Raw genomic sequence first — 26,071 nt, 5'->3', positions numbered from 1 at the left:
TTCAAAGACATATCGGGGAAAAAGCGTGCAGTTCATGGGAGGAGAAAAAAAGACAATCATTGAACGGGTTAATTTTGAGTCATACCAGGCTCCGAGAAGTAGAAAAATGAGAAAAAAAATTCCTCCGCCGCGGCGACACAGAGAAAGAAAACGTTAATGTCTAGTGTGTTTTTCCTGTTGTGTCCGGTATACCCTTAAAGATTATATCGATTATTAAAAAACGTGTTAATCCGTATCAATCACTCCAATGAAGATATAACGTTTTTAAGTTGTCAACCATCTTTTCAAACAAAAAATAGATCCGCTTGACTTCAGCGGAAGGATACGTGTGTTTCTTCACTCTCAGTGACTTCAGTGATTGGCGAGCGTAGAGAGGTGGAAGACTTTTCGACTCCGTGTGTGACTTCCACGAGTTACATTTTGTATTTTAAACCGGTTTTAAACGTGACGACTCGCTGAACACATATAAAAAAATATACGGACATGTGTTAATTTAGCGCTACTGGCAGTTTTTCCCCCCGTAATTGCGTGTGAGTCATTTTTTAACGAGCGTTTTTGAGAACTAACGTCCCGGGAGACAGCTCAACTGTGGGCTGGCGACCTTATGTGGATTTTACAGAAAATATGGAGCAGCTTCCCGGTGTCTCCTCGGTGAAATCCCTAGTCGTGGTCTTCTGTTTCATTCACCTCTCTCTGGGTAAGTCTTTGATTTTGTAAAACCTGTAGAAAAATGTCTAATATCTCATAACTGGTCACGTTTTGTTGCCTCTGCATCTGCGATACACGGCGCAGACATACCATCACTACACTGTGACGTTACAGAGGTGGGAGAAGTACTCAGATTGTGTATTTAAGTTCTTAAAAAAAGAAAAAAGGAACTAAAAGTACAATTCCAGGATAGAGACATTTTGATGTACTTCAAAGCTGATAGTATGGATGCATATTTTGTTTATTTTCTGCTGTTAATTTTATTTTTAGGGACATTTCATATCCATAAAAAGATATGGGCTGACTGCAAACCCAATTAAACAAATATATACCAAGGACTAAAACCTTATATTAGTACTCTTAAAACATTATGACTTTTTATTAATTAATTTACTTTATTTGATTTTCTGTTGCTTGTTTGTCTGCCCCTGATGTGGACATTTTTGTATGCAGAGTTTGAGATGCTCATGTATGATCTTGAATAGATGAGAGAAAATACATCAAAAAAAATATATATATATCTTGTACTTGAGTAAAAGTAGAAGTACCAGACTGTAAGAATACTCTGTTACAAGTAAAAGTCCTGAAATCAAGTACAAAAGTATTAGCATCAAAATATACTTAAAGCACCAAAAGTAAAAGTACTAATTATGCAGATTGGCCCATTCAGAATACTATTTATCATATGTTTTGATCATAATCATTCATGCATTAAAGCTGGTAAAGGTGCAGCAAATTAATATCACTTTGTATACTGCAGGGTAACATGTGAATTTCCTCCAAAACATACATTTTTTACATTATTAATCGAAATCTGCTACTAAAGGTATACAATAAATGTAGTGGAGTAAAAGTACCTCACATTTGAACCATTGCTCATGTTTCTATAAAGGCACTTAACTGTTATACTCCCCTTTATTCTAAAACAAATATAACAACACCAAGTTACAAATAAAGATAAGGAAATGAAAGGTGTTTAAGGGGAAATCTGAGTGGAGTTTAAAGCTGGATGGGATGGGTGGGTGGATGGATGGGTGGGTGGGTGGGTGGGTGGATGGATGGTCATCTTTCTATAAAGGCACTTAACTGTTATACTCCCCTTTATTCTAAATGATCACTTCTATTAAATTGTGTCCTGGAGCTTTTTCACAGAGTTTAAAAACAACTATTATTAGTTAAACTTTTCCATACTTCGCCCTTTGTCTAATTTGAAAGGTTAAGGTCTGGTTAATATCGTCACTATGACCCATTACTACTAAGTGTTCAAAGTTGCACTGCTGCCCAGATGTTGAACAGCGAGAGCAAGAGAAAGAATTCAAAATGGACACTTTACCATGTTTAGACTGCCCTGCTGAATTAAGAGATCTGACAGTGATAGAGGAGAGGCAAAAATGTGGGTTTTACAAGGCAAATATTCCCCAATGTTTTTCCTTTTACAAGACTATGTTTAAAACTATGCCAGTTAAAAGTGTTTGGACCACCCTGCAGTGCAGCGTTTTGGGTCAGTTCTCTTCCTTTTACAATGTGAAAGCAATGTGTGGGAAAGTAAAGAAATATTTGTGATAATCTTTGAGATGTAATTACTCCTAATCCTTAAAATCCTGTTCATTTGTCATAGCATTGCTAGCAGTGTCTACGCACTCACAGCACATACTGGGATAACTGGTTTACTTTCTACTGCAGCATTAACTAAGTACTAACTTAGCATATGCAGGGCTACTGGTTTCCTTTCTAGTGCAGTCTTTTTGGTGAGTCCTAATTAGTGTCCACTAATTGGAGCCCAATAGCATATTTAAGATACTTAGGCCCACACTCGCTGTAGATCAGGATTAACTCTAATTATATTGAAAGTGTACATTATCTTAAACCCACAATTACAGTCGAGCTGTTCTGCAAATAAAAAAGTGCAAGGAAAATGTAAAGAAATTCTGAACAAGACAGCACTAACTTCTCAATTTATTGGGGACCAGTTTAATTCCCAATGATAGAGTAATGCTATTTCCCTTCCTATGTGTGTTCTGCTTTGGGAAATGCTCAATAGGAAAAGCCCCTTCTTGTTGCCTTTCCATGTGGTTGCAGGCAATGAAACTGATTTCATCTTAAATGTTTTTCTTTTTTTTTATCTTTATCTCAGAGCTGAAGCATGCATGCGGCCTTGCTCTTCTTTCTCACGTGTTTTTTCATGGACGCTAGGTGACTTGTGAACAGAGAAGTCACACAAAAGGGGAAAAGACAATGTAGACGTGCTGCAGGCAGTGCAAGGAGAGGCAGTGGAATGTTGTTGGTGTTTGACATACCTCTCTCCCTCCCTCTCTGTTCAGCCTGACACACACACACACACACACACACACACACACACACACACACACACACACACACACACACACATTTTGTTCACCATGATTTCCTCAACTATAATTTTCCCGCTAAAGCTTAACATCCATATAGTTTGCTCACTGAGCTATAACGTCCTTGAGATGGAAGGTGGTGGTTTTCCATATGACAGGATGACATGGTGTTTACCTGAAAGGGTTTGAGGCTAACCCATACTGCAATGCCCGCCTGCAGCTTGCAGCATTTTAGTTAACCAGTTGGGTTTACCGTTACTTGTCTTCTAAATGAGTCACCAACACAACAGATTAAAATTGTCTTTATCTTACTGCATAGACCAGTATTTATCAAACACTATAAGAAGTAGGGAGTCCTCTGCTAACAGCTGGGATGAATACAGCTGCAGCTTCTTCTCAATAAAAGCATGTCAGATGTTTGCCAGATGAAAACTTGCAATGTAGAGCAGCATTCGTAGCATCATACCCTCCAATAACAGCTCCAATATGGTGCATGATCTTCAATCTGCTAAACATTACACATTATAAATATGCTTTGTGCCTCCTCTCCCTCCTGATACGACACTTGTTAAGCCAATCAATTCATTACATCCCAGCTCTGTGGGGAATAACATTTGACCTGACTCCTGAGCAGGACCACAACAATGATCCCATGCTGTGAAGTGGTTCTGTGGAAATGCTTATTATAACCGCAACTTTGCACGAAACGGCAGCAGCTGAAACATGTTATTCTATCCTGAGACACAGTGGAAGTGGAGCTTTTATTGGCAGAAGTAAATGGCAGTGTTTGTATTTTCAGTTTTTGCTTTGTGTTACTCAGACTGCAAAACTCTGATATGTGACTCATTCCGGTCGCACTGACATTTGCAGATAAGTTCCTGTAGTTTACTTTACTTATTGCACAGAAAACATTCTTAAAAACGTAGTTGAAATGCTTTTTGACTTTTTAATGATAGGGCGTGTAAAGGACAATGAAACCCCTCTGGTGATGCTGGAGCTAATCTGATTCTCGAGGAAGCGTAGGAGCCGTCTTTGTGGCACACGACATAGTGTTACTTTGATGGTGTGGGCATGTGGATGGTTGCATATTTTTGCCTATTGCTAACCGCACACAGCTGACATGCGTGAGTGTATCTATTTGCGTGTGTTGCATCGAGGATACAAACTGACAAAGGCCAACTATTGTGCCGCCCATGGTTTACTTGCATCTGACCCAAGCTGGAGCCTGGTGTGAAATGTGATTTATCTGCACCATGCTTCGCCATGTGCTCTGAAGACAAAGCTATTTATTGAGATGCCCACAACACTGCATTATTTAATGACCCCCAGCCCTTCCCACATGGCTCTTTTTATTAATGTGGCTTAAAAAACATCTTCTCTGCAACACCCTCGAAACGTTCCCAGTGGTTCCTTCCTTATCTCTTCTGGTGATCTTCCTGAATTCTCAGTAAGGTCACTTTGTTAACCATTGCTTCTACGGGCTCATGTTTCAGGTTGTATTCAGTTCAGGCCCGCCCCACCCTTTTGATTAGTAGTGTAGTTAAAATGCCAGGCATCCATATATGTTTCGGTTCTGTACTTGTTGGTTGAAGTGGATGAGCGAGTAGTAAATAATGTGGGGAACTGTGTGAGTCAGTACTCAGCTCCAGAGGCATGTGTACAAGAGTGTAGGATTACTCTGTTACAATTCTGCAATCAATATGTTACTCAAGTAAAAGAAGAGAAGTTTGAGCATCAAAATCTACTTGAAGAACCAGAAGTAAAAGTACTCATTATGCAGAATGGCCAATTTCCGAATAATAGATGATCTGTTATCAGTGTTATCAAAGCTGGTAAAGGTGCAGCTAATTTGAATGAAGTGTTGATCATACTTTTGTATCATTAATCCATATTTGCAAAGTAACTAACGGTATTAAATAAAAGTAGTGTCGTAAAAGTACACCATTTATCTCTGAATTGTTGTGGGGTAAAAGTTCAAAGTAGTTAGAAAAGGAAAATACTCAAGTCCCTCAATGTTGTAGTAAATGTACTTTACACCACTGACCACTATGCACAAAAACATGCGTGTGCGTGTTCCTCTGTAGCCATGGTGTCCTAGAATAGATGGAAATGTAAAGACCTGCTTTGATCAAGATCTGTAGGTTAAAATGCAGATGACACAGAGTGGAAGTGATAGTAATGGGCCTGTTAGCATGTTCCTTTACAATGCCAACGCGGCCGCAGCGCATGCTCAACCACTTTGCTCTTTGATCCACATGCATGGAATAAATACCAGTCAAAATGTGAATGAAGCTCGGTGCATGCCCCACATGCACAGCTAGGAGGTGGTGGTCGTGGCTGTGAAGGTCGAGGGGATTACAGAGCGTTGTGTCTGCACTGTTGAACAGGTTAGCAAATTAACAGGGAATTACTGCGGCCTGCATTCCTCGGCCAACACAGCCCCGTAATCCTGGAGACAGGCAGGCAGGGCGCATGGAGGAGTGAACCGAGCAGAGCACTCCAGGTAGGAGGAGGAGGGAAACTACTTTGTAATGGGTCACATTATTAGTTTGGGCCTGTTTTACAACCAGGGGAAGGTTGTGGCATACAATCAGCATCATCTTAGTACTTGGATGTGGATATAAGAAATGTCTAGAGAGAGGTTTTCAAGTTGGAGTGAGTTGAAGTAAAAAAACGTTATATTACATTTTAAAAGAAGATTAGCTCAAAATAGCCAGTGGGTGATTTGGTTAGACACACAGTAATTATGGAGATTTATAGTGTTGTTCCCCCTCTTTAACAGTCGACGACTAATAAAAACCTTAGGACAAAACGTTTGTATGTATTTGGTGTCATGTAAAGTTATTTCAAACAATAATGTGAGATTACTTTAGTAAAGTAAAGGATTAAAAACATAATCCCAATCCAATAGGCATCCAGGAATGGAGGGAAACTAAGCAATTAAACTGAGGCGTGGAGAACCTTTGTCTGAAAGTTGTCTGACAGTCCTGATCTAGACCGGTTTATTTTGGAAGATATTATACATTTGAAAATAACTTTTCCTTTGCAGTGAGGCAAGCAGTGTTGCTGAATGAATTAGCATGGGAGAAGGGGTCTTGTGGTTAAAATGGAGTATAGCAATAAAAAACCTAGCAGTGCATGGAAAAAACATCGACTATGGTCTGGCAATGTTACTAAATCTTTGTGCTGATAAAGGCTGTTTATTTAACCTCAGCATCTAAAGAAAGAACAAGTAAGGGAGAGGAGAAAGAAAAGAGGTTTGTTTTGACTCAAAAGGATGAAAGGGAGTTTGGCTTTGCACCGTGATGTCCTGAATTCATAATATCAAAGCATATAAATACTGAGACTGACCTGTTTACTCTGCTGTGGTCCGTGATTAGAATATTCTGCAGACACGGTCTCATTACAAGAAGTGTTTGTCATTTAGAGGTGCATGAGCCACCTGTGTGTTGTTTCAGTATCAAGTGGCAGGTATAATATCAAAGCCGTACTTCTTTGTGACAGCATTTCAAGCTGGACATGTTGGCGCAGTAGTCCTCATGATTTAGTTTTTTTATCATAACAACTGAACAAAGTTAGGGTATGAATGAGCGAGGGAAAGTCCCTACAAGTGCCTTGTCTGGTCTGCTCCCCTACTTCTCTCTGTCTCTTTTTTTCTTTGTCCAACACACACACACACACACACACACACACACACACACACACACACACACACACACACACACACACACACACACACTGAGGCAGCAGCATTTTCAGATGAGACTCTCCCAAATTTTCCAAGTGATTACAACAGCATGGCGACCGTCTCACTTGGGAGGTTGGGAGGGTAATTACTGGGGCCGTCCCAGTGAAGAATTTTGTCCTCCATCTTAATTTGACTTTCATTAACCTCTATTATGCTAGTCTGTGGTTTACTCCTGAAGGCCTGTGTAAATAGCTTTTCCATCATGCGTGTTTGACAGCCGGTGTTCCCAGAGTGAAACGGGTTGCATTAAACAAAGGATCGGAAATGGATCAGGTTTAAAAACGCAGCTTATGTTGCGTTTAAAAAGGTCCCGATCCGCCCCGATAAAGATCCAGGAGATGAATTTGAGACATCCCTTTTTTAATCACACCCTTCTGCTGTTTCTGTTGGCACTGTCTCTGTTTCATATAATATGTCACAACCCTCTAAATTGAATCTGACCTGGGAGACTAAACCCTTAAAGCCTCGGCTCGGTGCGTCGGCTGTTTGTGTGGGCCTGCAAAGCTTCCCTCAGGGTAACAGTGTTTAGTTTGAGCCTCATCTCCCTCCTCGCATGCTGAGCTCAGGGTATTTTATTGCAAGTTACCATGACGACTATTTGGCCCTGCTGGATATAGAGGCTTGTACAGCAATTCCAGGAAATGGGGTTACTTCCTCACTCAGTGCGAACAACTTCCTGCCCTCCGCTGTATGGATGTGTGCCAGGACTCAGGGACACCCGTTCGTGTGTAGTCTTTGTCTGTAGGTTCGTAATTACTTCCACATCTCAATCCTCAGCTATTAGCTCCAAAGCCCGTCTATCTCCCTCCCTCACCCCTCCTCTTCTCTACCTCTTTTTTTATTCTCCTCTCATGACATGGCTGGATCCCTTTAGGGACCTGCAGTGGTGTCGGTGACAAAGCAGTGGCAAGTGCTGAGGGAGGAACCAGCGTGATGCCAGCTGACCACAACAACCTGACTCTTTCTTTTTTTTCTGTCTCGGCTATTAAGCGCTGTGTTTTTTTTCAATTTCGATTGGGTCACGCTAAAGGTTTTGAGTTTTTCTCAGAAAAAAAACCCCGTTGTAAAAAGAGAGGAATAGTAACTTATTTTTACCTGGAAATGACGTCACCAACTCCAAAAGTAGTTGTGGTTGCTGCTGTTCACCGCAGTTCACAATAACTAAGGGTTCCTCTTGCAACAGCGACATCTCAGTATATGCTTCTAGTAATAGAAAGGTATATCAAGGAAAATTAAAGGTTTTAGATTAAATAACAAGCACCTGTAGCACTACTTGGAAACAGTGCTACTTAAAATAAATAACAACTAATGTTTATAGGCTCACGTGATAATGCTGTTTAGTCCAAACATCATCAGGTTTGCATGTACTTTCTCATAAACTACAGTACTTAACAAACAGACATTTTGACCATGCATTAAGATGATTCTGCCTTGACTCATTACTCTTCAAACTACAAAGTGTTTCCTGTTTTGATCCCTGGGGCTGGGTTACTTTATGCCAGGTAAACGTTAGATTGCTTTACTGATAGGAAGCCAGGTTTTACATCATCATCAACCTTTGCTTAATTAACTCATCACTCTTTTTTGAGATAGAGTGCCAAGGAAAACAAGCCACTGTTGTCTTTTTGTTTCAAGTTTTTCAAGCGCTACACGGCTTATCGTTGCATTTGGTTTGTGCTTCTTAAATAAGCAGGCAACACTTTTTTTTTATTTGAGAAATCCCCCATGATCCTTTTAGTGCTACTGTCAAGTATGCTGATAGAGAGGGGACCGACATACAACAAGGGCCCCCGCCTGGAATCAAATGGGGCTTTGTGGTCACGTTCACCTTTCTGCTTTCGTTCAGCTTGCCTTTTTTAATTTACATAACACCAGGTGGATGGAAACATAGCTAAAGCGTGTGCAACCTCTCTGATTTTCCATGCGGAAACACAGTGAAGCACTTTTCTTTGACAAATCTACATACTGAAACTCACAGCAGATCTCTTTACGGTTTAGTATTCGCTGAAAAGAAACTTAAAAATAGAGTTTACATTATGTCTAAGAAAAGGGCTAGATGTTTCATAATGGCATTTTAACGGCTCCCATCAGCAGGGATCACACACAGATCTGCTCCCTGTCCCAACACACTGCAGACATTGGTAATCTCCTGCTTTTGTTTCCACTTAAACCTCCCCCCCTCCCCATTACCTTTACCCAGACACAAAGCTAGAAGATGCGGTGGTGGTGAGGGAAAAGCGGAATGTAGACTCATCAACAGGAAAGACATAGTAATCACTTGGTCACGTAACCATGTGCTCTTACTAAGCCGCCCCTATGGATCCATAAATTAACAAACAGTTAACATGATATGCGATTTAGTATGCCGTAGGGCTGGACGATATGGACCAAATCTGATATCCCGGTATTTTTTAGTCTGAATGGCGATATACGATATATATCGGGATTTTAAACAAACCGTTTTTTAGTGTTTAGTTTTAACTCATTGCCACAAGTAATCATCATAAACTTGTTTTATGTAGACTATCAAAGTCAAAACCTTCCAGGTTTTCTTTTTCTGCTCAAATAACAGATAGAAAACAGGTGGCTTGGTCACAGCAGCACGTAGTTTAATACTCCCTTCATACAGCAGTTGGTGGTTCTGCTTTTAGATGGTGGAAGATATTTGAGGTGCTTCCACCTTTTAGACGCGATCTGTTTTCGACATGATTTGCAAAACACGTCAAGTTGCTCGACATCTGCAATACGAAAGCCGAAATATCTTCAAATGACAGAGCCATTCTTTTTATTCTTGGGCACTAACTGTTTGCAGCTATCCACCTGCACCGTGTCCGCCATGTTTTCTTTTGAAAGTTTGTTGTGATGCGTCGTTGCGCGCGTGGGAGAAGGCTACGTAGCCTACTACACGTGCAAGGGGCGGGGTTGAGCAGCCGAGTGTGTTGCTGGCACAGAGGAGCAAACTGCATTACATCAAACCAACATCAAAACATATTAAATATCGGTATGGCGGTATTGTCTCAACTACATATCTCTTTCTAAAATATATTGGTATTTAACGACCCTGTCCGTCAAAAGGCCAGACAAAGAGAAAGTCTAACGAAACCCCTGGTTTCACTGTTGACTTTGTCGATTGGGTCTTATCAAGGCTCTCATTCCTGGGAAATGTTCCTGTCCGTGGTCCATTGATAATGAAGTGTGAGAACAGACATGTAGAGAGGATACAATGTCGGGGATATGTGTCTGCATCCCAGTCAGTCGGGTGTGTGTGAACATGTTGTTTGTTTTACTTTAGAGAGATTGCATAACCTTTTTTTTCGAACTTCTAGTCAGGGAATTTGTGACCTTTTTAAATCATGGGGTAATTGGCTTGTGTGTGTGCGTGTTTTTAAAATGGCGTAATAGCGGGCAGGCTGTCCCAAATCTGGTAAGATCATTGCGTCTGGCATGATGACAGCGTGCATGGGAAGCTCGTCAAACCAGTCGGGGAATGAGAGCAACTTGTTCCGGTGTGTGCTCTTGGTTCCATTTTTCACTCCCTCTGCCTCATGCATTAGTCTATCCAGCCGTTCCTCTTCCCCTCGGCATAACTCCTTTTTCTTTAGCTGTTTTTGAAATGTTTGGCTTGCTTCTAGATTAATCAAATCCTGTCATGCTCAAGAGTGCCAAAATGTTTCGTAATCACATTTTCTGTCCTCTATGATTTTTTTCAAAAGTCGGTTTTGCATGACATTTAGACTAAGATATGATCAAAAACAAAAGTGAAAGTGTCTCTGTGTCATGGGTCTAACGACATATGGAGTGTCTGCTGTCTGCATTTTGTTGTCATGTGCACATGATTTTCATATGTTGACTAGGGAGCGTGCATACCGTGTGTCTGCTCGCTACAGAAATAGTCCCAAAATAGCACAGTAACTTCTGTGGTGTCTTGCACTGCAGCAGAAGCCTAATATCAACTCGTACTTTATTACAGTGGATGTCTGTGCAGTGCACATAGACGCATGCGTTGTTGTGCGTGCTTGTAGGATTATGAATTTCACAGTGCTTTATGTATGGTATCCCCATGTCTAATGAGCTATGTCTGTCCGCCTGGCTCCAATAGTCTTCCCTCGCTCTCCCTCACACACACTGCACCCTGAAAAAGCTCCATAAAATCACATCAAGTAGGATTCATGATGGTTAAAGTGTCTTCACAGAGGCTCCTCAACTTGAGAGACTCTGTGATTAATCTAGGCGCAGGAAATAACACAATTTCTGAGCACACTTCCTGTAATGCAATGACTGTCTTGTGAAGACATTGTTGGTGTTTCTTGGAAATCAGCTGACCTGCCCTCATATATTTTCTACAAAGGGCTCTTTTTTGCTGAGTGGGCATTCATATATATGTGTGACTATGTATGGATGGAAATGTTAAAATAGCAACATTTAAACCATTGCTAATTATTAATAGAGGTTTTCCTTAATTAATCACACCCTTAACAGTCGCTCCTTTATCTGCCTACCATACCACATAGAGACCAAGAACACCAGGCACTTCATTGTTGGGTCTGGAATGGTGTGCGTGAAGATTTCTCCAGCCATGTGTCTCCAGCAGGCCGCACAATAGCGGGAGTGTCTGGCTGTGAGTGTTTCTTTGGCGGGGAGATAGATTGGCTTTGTTGTTGTCGTCTTGCTCATGTCTGACTGCCCATCCGGCCGCTCTGTGTCTACAGGCTGATCTCAGGCTGGTTGGTCAGATAGGTGGCGGGGCCTCTGCTTTATCTCTGTGAGGATGAGGTGATGGAGAAAAGAACTTGTAGACTATGTAGGAGGTTTCCCTCAGTTGGACTGGAAGTGTGTGTTTTTTTTTATTTAAAAAGGCAGTTTTTGATTAAACATCAGTCATTTTTTGGCCGATGCTTTTAGGCGTTCATCCTCATCATGATCTCTCTGTGTCTATACAACCTAACACCCAATATCAAGACATAAAGTAACCTGCAAACTGTTAAGCCATGCACAGCAGACAGCTGACAGTGTATAAATCACTGCAGCAAGCAGAATTTTCTAGTACTACTCCAACTTCTTCTGTTTAATGGTGGCAATATAGTCACGACATATGTGAAGGCAGATATTTCTATGAACGTGACATGACGTCACCATGTCTCTTTATTTACCTGCAGTCAAATTGTCACACTAAAGTATTTTCCAATGTTTTAATTGTTAAGCTGATAAATGCCTCTCTGATTGTCCACTCTCTAACTCGTCTCTTGTCTTCTTACAGCGCTGCAGTGTTTGAACGATAAGGAACCTTGTGTGAACAACGCTACATGTCTGACCTTCAGAAATGGAACCGAATACTGCAGGTAAGATCCACTATCTAGGTCACGAAGGCTCTTTAGTTTAATACATGCTGGGATCCCAACACAAAGGTGATCACTGGAATAGAATCCCCGCATACAGAGATAGTTGGATGTGAAAGCCAGAACAAAAAAAGGGTTTTCAGATCGACCCTGGCCTGTCCATGGGACCTTGAGGTTTTGCTCAGACACGAAAGAGGCAATAAAAGACTGCTCTGTCTGACAAAGTACAGCAGGACTGGGAACAATACCAACACACACATTTCCACCTCCAAGATGTTATGTAGGACAGATCCGGGGTTTTGTAACTTGCCTTCTTGGGTTACAAACACATTTTACTGCCCACTGATTTGTTATAGCTTAGGGAGATGAGATGACTTCATGAGAGAATAACCTCAGTATCATTTATAAGAAAAACAATCCAAAATGTGGTTGGGTGATTCAAAATGACAAGCAGCCTAATCATGTCGGTGTGTTGGCACACAGCATGATGTTGTGGAAACTTGAAATTACCTGCAAGGAAGGCAAATCTACTACCGGTGGTGCAATCAGGTCATGAAGGGAGAAGTGTGGTAGTGTAAAGGAGAGCAGTGGCCTGTTTGATCTGTGCCTTCCACTTTCTGACAGCTTAGCCTAGTTAGTAATTAAGATGGAGCTATCTTTATAATTGCATTGCCACTCCCAAGCCAAATTCCCTACGAAAACACACCATAGCTGGTTCATGAACCTGCTCATATTTCATTAAAAGTGCTGTGAATCGCACCGTGTGTCTGTTCCCAGAGCTTTTGGAATTTCAACACTGCTGTTTCTGTAAAAAAAAAAAAAGTGATGGAGAATGCACATTCCTTAATCAGTTGTGTGACATCCCCCTGTTTAATTGAAGGTCGGGTTGCCCTGCAGGTGCAAAGCAGGCTATTGTCTCTGCATGTGTGTGAGAGAACGTAGACTCATTACGTCAACTTCATCCTGCTGCATTTGGACTAGTGTGTGTGCAGGTTAATGAGTAAGTGATGAAACACAGGCTAGGAGGACATGTTAAAGGACGGCTCACTTTAGCCTGTCTTAATGTTGGAAATGTTTAGGAAGGATGAAAAATAATTAGATTTTCTAGGATAAATTACTTTCAAATAACAGGTCTTCATAAAAAAACGAGACTTAAATCCACAGATGTGTTCCTACCACGGGGAGACAGACCTACAGTATCGTAGAGATTTGGCTTCATGCCTGCTAGCATGCGTCTCTGAAACAACATTCAAATCATTTTATGATCAAGCTTTTATCACATCCTCTAAGGTTTCATTTGTGTGCTGTTTGTTCTACTTTTACCTCTGTTTGATTGCAAATTTAAATAAAAAAATGACGCATTTGTTTTTTTGTGCTAGGTAAATGAGTCATTTTTCATTTTGAGGAAGTGTGAGACTACCGGCTGTGTTTACTCATATTTGTGCCCAGCCAAACTGTCTCCATTCCTGAAGTCAGTGGGTGTGTTTCCTCAATGTATTAAATGATGATATTGAAGATAAAACAAACACAGCAGAGTCCTGAAGACACACAAAGAAGAGTCTCTCAGTTTGGAAGAATCAGCTGACAGAGCGCAGGCCTACTGTTAGACCAATTAAGGCGTCAGTCTTTTTTTTTTCTCCTCACATGCAAACATGTACAACTACACAAACGCACGCACTTGCCTCTGTCTGCTCCCATCTGCAGCGTGCTGCTGGTCAAAAGGCTCATTGTGTAAAAATCAAATTATGTGTTTATTCGTCTGCTCGGTTTATTAAATGCGGCCGATTGTAAGTAAACAGTCGCTCTGGCCTTTTGGCCCTGACCAGCCTAATAGAGTACACATGGGGTCGGACTGCAGGGAACTGTGTAATGAAACATTTAATATGGGGACGGTTACATCTGTTTATAAGGCTTTGCTAATGAACAATTAGCCAGACTGTTTATAATGCTGAGACACATTTAACCGTTTGACTTTTTTTCAGTTGATCTAAAAACAGTACAAAAAATAACGTCTGTTCAACAGTTGTTGTTTTTGATGTTCGAAATGAAACCGCTGCACACACTGGAGAAGAGGCCCTGTTTTGGTTGGCAACAGGATGAGCTTCCGTGCAAATTGGCTCCCCTGCCTTTTCTGAGTTCCCATACATCTTGGAAACTCTGGAAAATAGAACATTATTCTAGTGCGGGCGTGTCCAAACTTACAGGGCCACATACAGAAAACCATACGAAGGACTGTGCCCGTCACTAGAGGTGAGGTATGTTGCCTCATAAGTTAAGTTTTAAGTTGATAAAATCAATCAAATGTAGGCAAATTATGCTTTATACTTGAACATGCTTTAAGCAGCTTTCATCACAGCTCTCCATAGGGGTTCATTTACCCTAAAGTGTGTTCACAGGACCCCTGCTCTAGTGTGTAGGTCTCTGTTTTACATCTTTGAATTCATTTTAGAGACTTTTTCTATTTTAGGCTTTGAAACTTTTTTCATTTAAGAAAACATTTTTAAGATGTGTGCATACAAATCAGTATCATGGACTCAGGCAATGACACATATTTAAAAAGTGTGTGTTTGCACAGGAAGCTCAGGTGTCTCTTTTTGACATGAAACATGTGGGTGACTTTAAAGTGCATGGGAGAGGTCGACTAGCTGACTAGCAGGGCAGGGTGGAGGAAAAGCTGTCTAACCGGTGACACAGCAAGCCATCAGCTCCTGTGAGTGTGAGAGTGTGTTTCTGTGGGAAGTTCTGCCTGTTTCAAGTTTGCCAAATATGTGTGTTTGTTACTCAATACTAAAAAGCCTTCTGAATCATTTCTAATGAAGTCTTGGCTCTGATAATAGAAACAGTGCTCTTGTTTTTGAGCCACGGAGGATTACTGACACTAACATGAAGTCTGAGTCACTGACTGAATACCTGAGCAGTCAGAGCTACAGTGAAGCTGTGCACATGGCGTTCTCCAAACCCTATTTATCTCCAGAACAAGATCTCTTTGTCTGCTTTTGGGCCATGGTGCAAACTGATTAACTCCCTTCCTCTCGATGCCTTTTTTCCCCCTCCCTACCTTTTTCTCTTGCAGTCCCTGTCATGCCTTTTTACATTTGTTGAAAAAAAAAGAAGGTTTTCTTGAGAATAAAGGGAAGAGAGTCCCTGTGTTGTGTGGACATGCTGTCTGTTTGATCTGACAGATAGAATTTGCCTGCAGGGTAGACAGAGGAAGAGAAAGGGCCAAAAGAAAAGAGGATGTCTCTTTTCAGGTAACTCGAGAAGGAATGCCTCGGAGCACAACTCCTTACTAATGATGAGAGAGCAGCCAGGGGGGGGTCGACGAGGGAGAAGCAGAGCAGAAAGAGGATTGTAATTTCCGTCTTGCTACGCCTCCTTCATCAATCTGTCACTCATCCATCCATGCCTCTGTCCCTCCCTGTGCTTCAGAGATTTAGAAGCCTATGGACAACTCACCAGGCCTCTTAATCCATCTCCCACAACCCCATTATTGTCAAGATCCTTTCTTTAAAAACATTTTTATAGTCGTACCTGATCCATCTCTCATTCATCTGTGTGTTTGCAGAGCTTTGTCTAACAGTCCAAGTCCCCTTTTCGTCACCTTGTGCCTCAGAGAAAACATACTCTTATTTCCAGAGGGGGAAGAAGTACTTGTAGTAGATCTTGTACCTAAGTAAAGTAAAGTACCACAGTGTAGGAATACTCTGTTACACTATAAAGTTCAGTATTTCAAATGTTACTCAAGTAAAAAGTATTGGCATCTAAACATACTTAAAGTCCAATCGTATTTATGATATGTTTTGATTGTAGTTATTGATGCGTTTATCTAGCTAGGAATTGATTTTAGATATGTTATCATGTTGTCAATTTAATCGAGGTGTATCTAAAGTGTTGATACATTTTTTGTATTTTTACTATTATTAATCTCTATCGCTAAAGTAACTGAAGGTATTTCATGAATTGTAGTGGAGTAGAAGTACAAAGTAACTTAAAATGGGACCTCAAAATCAAACTTAAGTAATGTACTTAGCTACTCAACACCACTGGTAATTTAACGTCCACATACTCACAGTGGTGGGATGACACACCATGAAAGAAGGATGGGAGAAAGTTATTCAAACCAGCCTCTCCTCTCCGCTCCACACCTCCTTTTTCTTAAATGGGTTAGGCACAAGATCCGAACTAAAGTGAACAACCACCTGAGTGGGAGATTTGTAGCACCGGCAGTGATTTCCCACTCTAACTCTCCGAACACTTATCTCCTTCCCACAGCCTGGCTAACAGCCCTGTACGTGTGGTTTGGACAGGAACCACAGTGATAAGAGATCCTGTGTGTGTGTGTGTGTGTGTGTGTGTGTGTGTGTGTGTGTGTGTGTGTGTGTGTGTGTGTGTGTGTGTGTGTGTGTGTGTGTGTGTGTGTGTGTGTGTGTGTGTGTGTGTGTGTGTGTGTGTGTGTGTGTGTGTGTGTGTGTGTGTGTGTGTGTGTGTGTGTGTGTGTGTGTGTGTGTGTGTGTGTGTGTGTGTGTGTGTGTGTGTGTGTGTGTGTGTGTGTGTGTCAGAGGCACCTTGAGCTCTGGGCGAGTTCACATGCTGGCACAGAGAGGTCTGAAGTTCAGAGATGTCGTGTCATGTACAGTTTAAATACGGTGGTCATGGAAAAGTCACATGTGTCTCTCGAGTGTGTGTCTAAGGGCCCAGATGATAAGACCCCAGGGCTTTCCCTTTATATATTTAAAAAAGTGAACGTGCAACACCAGAGCTCTTCTAGGCACCACCTGAGGGTCAATGTGTAGAGCATCAAAAAGAACCAATTGGCTTTTTCTAGATCGCATGGTTTTTTGTTAGTTTGGGGGGCAAAGTTCTTAAGCAAAGTTTCTGATGTGTTTTTTATTTGTAGTCTGCCGTAGCTTTCAACTATTTCGTACAGAGCTATAGTTATAATAATAATAATGGTACAAAATGATTTAAAATCACATGTCTAAATGTACAGCGTTATGGGAGGACTGCTTTTCAGTGCCAACCACGCCTGCAAATACGTTGATTCTTCACGGATCATTAAATAAATCTTTAGATGAATCAGTTGTTGTTTTAAAAAATGGTGATCCGAGTTCCTCAGACCCTGGGGATTTTTGAGTTTGTCCAACAGACTAAACACAAAGACATTTAATTTCCAGTTTTTAAATAAACAAACTAGAAAATCTGCGAGTCCAGTCATGCCCTGACATGTTAGAAGCTCTTACTAGCTTCTTTGTTTTGATGACTTACCTAAAAACAATAAACTAATTAATCAAGTACCTCCATAATTATCATTTAATTACCTGTCATTTCATTAATGGACTGATCCTTTCAGCACCAGTAATAACAGGGTTCGCTGTCAAGGGTCGCTGGTTTTTGACCCTCTCTTTTGAGGATCAACGCAACAAAAGACGGGGTCAGATCAACAAACAAAAGGTTAAAACAAACAAACATGCAGATGCACATCAGGCTGCTTGGAGAGTCAAACCCATTCTCTGAAAGAGGAAGCCTGACAAAAGGGTGTGGAATGTGGCAACCAGACCATAAACCCACATACAGTAGGGTGACAAGTGGCTACCTGTCACACACTGACGATGACACCATGGGGGCAAAAGCACATCAGGTCTGTCACCAGGTCACGTGTTCTCCATACATCCACCCTCGTGTCCGAGCAGTGTGAGGTTTTATCCTCAGTCAGATCAGGCAACAGCGTAAAGCAACTGTTACCACTTGTGTTTAATCAGGTTCGAGTTGAGGTTTTATCAGTCATAAAAGACACTCCTGTCATTTCCCGTGGGGTCATGTGCGAGTGGGAAGTTCCTTTATTGAACATTTTTGGTCTCGAATAAACATGCTCAATCTTTTATGCTATACAGTTCTATAAAAAAAGAAGTAGCTGACAGAGCATCTGTTGGAGATTCCACATTAAACGACCGAAAAAGCGGATAATGACAGAACAAGATAGCGAGGCAGGCAGATGGAGTGCTCGGAGAGAAAATGGGTCCTCTGCTGCGCACCACAGCCGCTGTGATGAGTCTTTTTGATCATGTTTCTAAACACAGCCTGAGATTTTACCACATGTCCCTCATTTGGACTCCACCCTGCCCTGCATGCCTTTTATTCTGCCTACACTGATGCTTTTCACTCACTCACTCTATCATTACTTTTCTGTTTTTTTGCATGCCACCTTCCTTTTTCCTTTCAGTTTGACTGTTGTTTTGACTTTATTTCTTTACATTTTCAGTCTCACACTTCCTTCTGCACGCTTCCTCTCTGAAGTGATTCCTGATGCCTCTGCTTTACTGCTAAAGAAGAAGAAAAAAACTATGCTGGGGAGACTGTGCCACAAGCCTCCTTCCACCTAAAACGGCAATGACTTTTTAAGTAACACATTCATAATCTGGCGTCCACCATAGTTTGACTTCTATGTTTAGGTGTATTTCAATTTTCTCTACTGCGGCACTATAGCTGATGTATGGGTCTCTCTGGTTCCCCCGCTGCCAGAACACCATTCACAGAGCTAACGACACACTACTCTGCGACAGTAGAGAGGGATTTCTTTGTGTGATATCTGTTTTTCTTGTGCTCTTCCTGGATGTAGTGCTTCGGTTAAGGCAGTAGCATTTTTGAGGAGCCTATTTTGCATTTCGGTCAGGCTTTTGCATATATTCCTCTTAGGTTGGCCACTTATGACTGTTAATGTTTAAAAATGGCAATGGAGAGAGTAATTGAGATTGAAAGGAGATTCACATAATCCCACACATGTGGCGCTCTTGATCTCGTTATGTCCTCTGCCTTACTTTATGCTTCAGGTCAAATTTCAATACTTTCAGCATCAATGCCTCTGTAAATCACCTGGCTAGTCATCACTGTTAGCTTAAGCCTATGGTATTTTACACTGCATGAAAGCCTAGCGGTGAGCAGACTTTTCTTTACTCACAGCTCTTCTACTCTCACTTTGCGTCTCCAGCCTGGATGAATGTTTTTCCAGCCTTACATTGGCAAAACAGCAACTTCTCTTAGTAGCGAGATCAACCAGTGCTGTGTATTTGAGTGCCTCCTCTCTGCTCTGTCCATAGCCCGCCCTCAGTGAAACACAAGAGAGGAGATCATTTGACAGTAAAAGAAAACACACAAGCACACACACATTTCAGCTTTATTTTAGGGGTAGAGAGTCGAGGTAGAACAGATACCGGCACATGCTGGTGTAACTTGCTATCCAGATAAACTGTAGAACACTCACACTATTATTGTAAGCTCCTTCGTTCAAGTTTGAGGTAAAAAAACTCCAACTCCTGTCTGTGCTACTTCTGGTTCTGATATGACGGTAAACATTCATCTCCACCAGCCATGTCATACAACGTCTGAAGAAAGGTTTTGATCTTGAGTTTCACATCATTATGACTTGCTTTGAAGATCAGATTGATTATTTAGTTTGTGATTATGTATAGATTTATTGTACCGTGGGATCATATCAATATTTTAGGAAGATGTGAAATTGATTTCAAGCATATCGCCCAGCCCTGAACTGTTGTTTCAAAACAAAACCCATGTGTGTTTTTGATTATAATTTCTGGCTCTGATGGAGTGCTAGGGACTGTCTTCATGGCAGGTCTCCTGAAGTTATCTACCAGACATCGAGCAGCTACAATGTCTCTGGGAAGCAAAGGATTTCTTAGTCAGTAACGTGTTTTGCACTTGACTTGTGACGCCCACGCACGCACACACAGGACTCCAGTACAGTGAATAGGCCACCTATGCTCTTGCCAAGCCGGGGAATGATCCAGGGATTGAAATGTGAGCTGGTTCATGCTCTCCCACAACTCTCACACTGTGTCTGTGCGATGGCCGCAGGGGGAGAGCATGATGAAGTTATTAAGCGCTGCCGAGACTAGAATAGTTGGAGGAGGAGGAGGAGGCGGCGGTAGCGGCGGCAGGGTTGTTTTTGAGGAGAGGAAGGTGAAGAGGTAGGAGGCGAGAACTGGCACAAAAGAAAAGGGGAATTGGGGATTTGGAATGGGAGGAGAAAGTATGGAAGGTCCGGACATAATAATTAGGAATGAAGGAAGGGAGGGGAGACATTACACGAGTGAGTAAAAACCAACACACCCCTCTCTGCTCATTGAAGCCCCCACAACCAGCCAGGACAGGCAGAGGTCAGCATGAGGTAGAGGAGGAGGACGAAGGAGAGAAGTGGTGCAGAGAGAGGGAGAGAGAGCGAGTGAGGGAGGGGTGTGCGTGAGATGGGGGCGCTAATGTGAACCAGCTGTAGAAACCTGACACCTCCAGAGTTGGTTAGAAATGAGAGGTGGAGGAGTGAGAAAGAGAGGGAAAGAAGGGCTCCAGGAAATTGCACAGAGTAAGAGAAGGATGGGGTTCGGGGGGGTGGTAGAGGAGGGAAAAAGAACTCATGGAGCAAAACAAAGAATCCCATAGATGACTTTGGCTGCAGAAACCCTCTGCTGAGTTGCTCTTGAAAGTAGAGCTGTGTGTGTGTGTGTGTGTGTGTGTGTGTGTGTGTGTGTGTGTGTGTGTGTGTGTGTGTGTGTGTGTGTGTGTGTGTGTGTGTGTGTGTGTGTGTGTGTGTGTGTGTGTGTGTGTGTGTGTGTGTGTGTGTGTGTGTGTGTGTGTGTGTGTGTGTGTGTCAGACTATGTGTTGCGTTCAGTGACAGACTGGTGTTTCAGTGTGTTGGGTTATGGCTTCCTCAGTGAGACACTCCCTGACAGTAATGTGGATCATGCACAGCCTTGTCTGTCTGCCTCGGGCTCTATTGATACAGCCCGGGGCCGATAAAGAGCTCTCTATCTGCCAGTGAAACCTGAAGGACAGGGAGGTATCGCTTCCTGACGCCATGGCATTTGGTTTTGTCAACACCGGTTGGGTGGCAGCGATTTCATAAAGCTTACCTATGCATCTTCCCTGTCAGCACTTTGGGATTTGCGCAATGACGTCAAAGTTCGGAAACTGAAAAACAACTCCTTCATTTGTGCATTTAGTAACCTCCTAAAATAAGATTTACTTTATTAATCCCAAATAGGGAAAACAAATTCGTCACAGCAGCATGTTAAAACAAGGCATAGCAATGTGAAAATAAAGAGTGAATAATAAACAAACAAAATATATACATTTTGACCGTGAAAGATACAAATCTTTAGACATTTAAATAAAAAAATAATAATGTGAATGGCATTTATTTAAAGCTCAAAACACCTGTAATCAAGCTGAGCACAAAACTAACCCCAAGTTTCAGATGTCCTTTCTCGCTCTGAAAATGCCTCTCATGTTCCCCATATTTTTAACAGTGAAAATGTGTGAAATATTCCCAGTGAAACGCAAACCGTGTGTTAACCTGGACACGGAGTTCTTTGTGTGACAGTCCGCTAATGTGATGTATGTCGCGGGGCAGAGGGCCATGTCATTACTCTTTCAGACAGGGGGGGGGGGGGGCGGGGAGGATCTCCAGGAGGAGAAAGCTCTCCTAATTCCCACGACGGCCGTCTTGTTGTGATATCATGACCAAGCTGTGTTTGTGTTCCGAGTGGGGAGGGACATCTTTGTGTTTGTGTATTTATGTGAGTGTGGTGTGTATGTGTGTATGTTTGTGTAAAGGCATGTGTTGAGGGGTGTGTAGGGGGTTGCACTGCAGACATGCTGATACAGGGACGGAGACAGGGAAGAGGGAGGGTGGCCATGTCTAATCTGACAGAGTTAAGGTGAAGAGGCATAAGGTCTGTTTTTCTTTGAAGATCATACGTCACTAATCTGCCAACTTGTTTATCTGTTTACCAGCACCACGAGTGTCTGCAAATAGCGGATTTTTAGAGAACGTGTTAAGAAAATAAACTTTAAAAATGTTGTTTTAAAAAAAAGTTGGTTCTTGTTTTTTGCAAATGTCCAAAAAAATCCCAAGAAAAAAATCCCAACCAACAAAGTGCTAGTCTGTCTTTTAGGACTTTCCAACGAGTCTTTCCTGTCTCTTCCTCTCAGCCACTATTTCCTTCTTAAGCCGCACATGTTGAAAAACAAGTCAGCAGATGTATAGTTTCATATTAGAACAACAATAATGAAGCAACTTTTACTCAACTGGAGCAAATTGTGCACTTCATCAGTGGCATGGTATGTTGGGCTGTATTTCTGGCAGGCAAGCAGTGTATGTGGATTCAATTTAAAATAAACTGAAGAGCCTGTGGTGATCGTGTTATGTAACTCAATAATTAGTGTGTTTTTATTGTTTACTTTTGTACACTAATGTAGCTCTATGGAACAAGATCAGGCTTGGGCTACACTGACATCATAGTACATGATACAGTTATATTTGAACTGTACTATTTTATTGACTTGTACTTAATATGTTTAAATGTGTAAACGGACTTGCTCCTCAGTCTCTCTGCAAATACATCCAGAGATTACAGAGCTGCGGCAGATCCACCAGAGCAGCTTCTAGTGGCAACTGTAAGGTTCCATTCTGCAAATACAACTTTTGCTCAGACAGCTTTTTCTATGAAAGGAACAAAGTCCTGGAACTTGCTACCTGATCACTTGAAATCTGCTGCTAACTTAACCACTTTTAAGAGAGCTACCAAATCCTGGTTAATCCAACAACAAACATGTACCCATGTCTAGTTTTAACGTTTTGAATGTATGCATTATTCTATCTTGCTGTATTCTGTTTAACTCTATTTTACCTCACTGTTGTAATTTTCTAGTTCCATAAAAGCCCTTCTATGGACGAGTGTTGCAAACTAGCATTCGCTACAAACACTATGATACTTGCATTGGATAGCTGTTTTCAGTCTGTCAATGTAATTGTATCTGTCTCTACCAAATAAACGATAAATAAATAAAGTAATATTGTTTGTGTGATAGAGAGTATGAAATGTTTTAGTGTTTGTTATGTACCTGCCTAAGGAGTGCAGATGGATGTGTGCATGGTCCTTGTACAAAATAAATACATAAAATAAAAATCAACTATTTAGTTCACAATTAGTAAAGATAAAATATTGGTAAACTGAAAGGGGAATATGGTAAAGCCGTGTCTAATCAAATATAAAAACACACATTATTCCTTTAGATCCTCACCAGTGTTGCTTCTATGTTGAGTTTCTTGCTGTTTTGCATCAGATTAAGGGTAGATTTGTGCACCAAACATAAGGTTTGTGTGGGAATACGCTGTCACGTGTTGTTCATCGTACTTGAAGATTGGAGGACATTGTGTGACTCACTCGTCAGGCAGAAGTTTCACAGCCGTGATTGATCTGTTAGACTTCTGCCTGGCATGATTAAAGTGTTACTTTCCCATGCGCTCATAATATCTTAAAGCTGCTTTGGGGTGGGTTGAGCATTAATAATAATAAAAGCAAATAAGTGTGAGAGTAAATTTCACATAATTCCCCCTCCTCTGTTCTCTCTCTGTGGCTCATAACGCCGAGCTCAGATTCTCCTCTTTATGTTCTTACATGCCCGAAGTCTGCTTGTTTGTGAAAAAGGCATCTTTTTTTCATTTGGAATGGTTATTAAAGGAAGTATTCATCTGCTGTGTGTGTGTGTGTGTGTGTGTGTTTTAGTTACTGTGTTGTGTTTCTCTCCTATTATGTTACCTGAGCCCCTCGAGGGAGGCAGGTTTAGAGGCAGCAGGCTGCTCTGTCGCCCACAGTCCCCAAACAGCGTGTCTGACATGTGCCACACACACACACACACACACACAAACACACAGGCTCACGGTAGAACAGACAAAGTAGCATTCACGGGAAGTTACCTGATGCATAGCATATTCTGTGTAACTTAATAACACCTATCTGTCACACAAAGAGAAGTGGTGAGTGAAAGTGTGAGGGACCGAGGGAAACAGAGGAATAGAAAGTGACGAAGGGATCATCGCCTCTGACGAGATCTCCTAGTGAACATGTTGTGTAATATTGTAATTTCCTCCCCTCCACATGTCATGTGGCTGAATCACTTTAGTGAAAAAGTTTGAATAAGAGAAATGAAACAAAATGGCTGCTGAATAAGCCGAGGAAATAGGATTTGTTCACCAAACTTGATCGTATCTCAAAGGAAGAGTTGCCTTTTCTTTTATTCATAAACTCTACAGCTGTTGGTCAATAAATGCTCCTTAACTTTCGCTTTGGATCTATTAACGTTATATAGCGTCTTGATCTGTGGCATTGCTCAATGCAAATTCTTAGTTTCTACCAGGCTCTCAGTCAACTACTTCCAGATAACCCTACCTCACATCCTTCTACTTTTTAACTTCCTCTTTCTACCACTAACCCCATCTTAACCCTTTCAACAAGCTCAGCTTCCCCCTTTTCTCTTATAGGGTTTATGGGGCAAGAGAAGCGCTCAAAGAAAAAAAAGTACTTTTGTCACAACAGTGAAAAGTAGAGAAAAGCATCTGGGGAAACAGATAAGGTGCTGAGGAAACACATCATCAGAAATGAAATCATTACATTTATGCGTCATTTTTTCACGTGAGCCTACACACAAAATCAATGGTTAATTGACGCACATGATGGTGAGAAACACCTACGATCACAGAAATGCTGAGGTGGCTGGGACTCACTTGTTGTGGTTAAAAGCAAGGGAGCCCCCTGAGGAAAGCCACAGTGATGGCTAGAGTCGTGATGTCAGGGCAGGAAACAACTAGACAGACCAGTGAGTCAGTGAAGGGAGGCCGGTGGACTTGCATGGATAATAATAGTAAGTTGTAATAAAGAACTTTAATTTAAGACATTGGTTCGGTCTGGGACAGTTTCATGTAGAATGCGGGATTTTTATGTGACACTGAGGATAAAAGTTCATTTTGAGCCTTGGGCAACAGCTCAGAGCAGCTTCCTCAGTAATCCTAGTGCTTCACATCTTAAATGTAAAAAAGACACTTTTCTGGAACCAATATTTGTGTCAGTGCTTCAGTGTGTGTGACTCTTTTAGTACTGTAAACGGATTCATATCTGTCTTAAAGGCTTAAAATAAAAAGAGCCCGTTATCCATTCAATAGTAATGGAACTAGTTTCTCTTCGTGAAACACAAACACCTTGCTAATACTCCAACATATGGAAGTGGTTCCCCACACACTGTTGTTTAGATCACTGGTGACAATAGTGTGTGTGTTTACTTGCACTGGGTCTCGTGTGTCTTTGATCTGTATGTACTACAGACGTTACGCTTCACTATCAGTGCTGCTGTCTGATGTGGTGCGTCCCCTGCACCTGACCGAAACTCACTCCTTTGTTTTGTTTGTTTGCTTCACTTTCATTCACACACACACAGACACACACACACACACACACACACACACAGACACACACACACACACACACACACACACACACACACACAGACACACACACACCTCTTTGTTTACCTCACAATTATTGTCTGCATTTAGGGGTGAGTGTGTCTCTGAATTCTCTGTAATTATGTTCTATATGTGTGTGTAGGTGTGCAGCAGGGTATCTGGGGGAGTACTGCCATCATAAGGACCCCTGTCAACCTGGCTCCTGCCTGAATGGAGGGAACTGCTCTGTGTCCATGTCAGCCGGTGTTCCTGTCCCAAACAGCGCTACCTGCTCCTGCCCTCTCGGCTACACCGGATCACACTGCCAAACTCCCCAAAACTCCACATGTTACCCCAAAAACCCCTGTGCCAACAAGGGGGTCTGCACCCTGCTGTCCCTCGACAAATACAAGTGCGAGTGTGCCAGAGGATGGACAGGTGAGACTCTGCTTAATCACCTCTCAGTGTTTGCCATGAGGGCAGAAATATCTGACTTTTGTTTATCACCAGAACACACATTTAGATCCTTAATGCAACTTCTCTTACAGATTAATGTCAAATGGTATAAAATATTATGACTATTATCCAGATTTCTTTTTGCCAAACTGTTTCAAAGCAGCTCGTTTTAAAGAAATAGTT

The 26,071-nt window shown here is 41.7% G+C and overlaps 1 protein-coding gene across 1 annotated transcript in view; it reads left to right on the top strand.

Moving 5' to 3' along the window:
* Positions 1 to 368: 368 nt before the first annotated feature.
* Positions 369 to 26,071, top strand: part of notch2 (notch receptor 2) — a 45,049-nt gene continuing 19,346 nt past the window's right edge. Inside the window, 3 exon segments of the mRNA XM_063890434.1 lie at positions 369 to 697; positions 12,062 to 12,143; positions 25,596 to 25,870. Coding sequence (XP_063746504.1) covers positions 625 to 697; positions 12,062 to 12,143; positions 25,596 to 25,870 — 430 coding nt within the window. The 5' untranslated portion in view covers positions 369 to 624.

The sequence above is a fragment of the Eleginops maclovinus genome, chromosome 9 (genome assembly GCF_036324505.1).
Source record: "Eleginops maclovinus isolate JMC-PN-2008 ecotype Puerto Natales chromosome 9, JC_Emac_rtc_rv5, whole genome shotgun sequence".
Taxonomy (NCBI): domain Eukaryota; kingdom Metazoa; phylum Chordata; class Actinopteri; order Perciformes; family Eleginopidae; genus Eleginops; species Eleginops maclovinus.
Note: the sequence above shows the minus strand (reverse complement) of the source record. Positions and strands in the feature narration are given on the sequence as shown.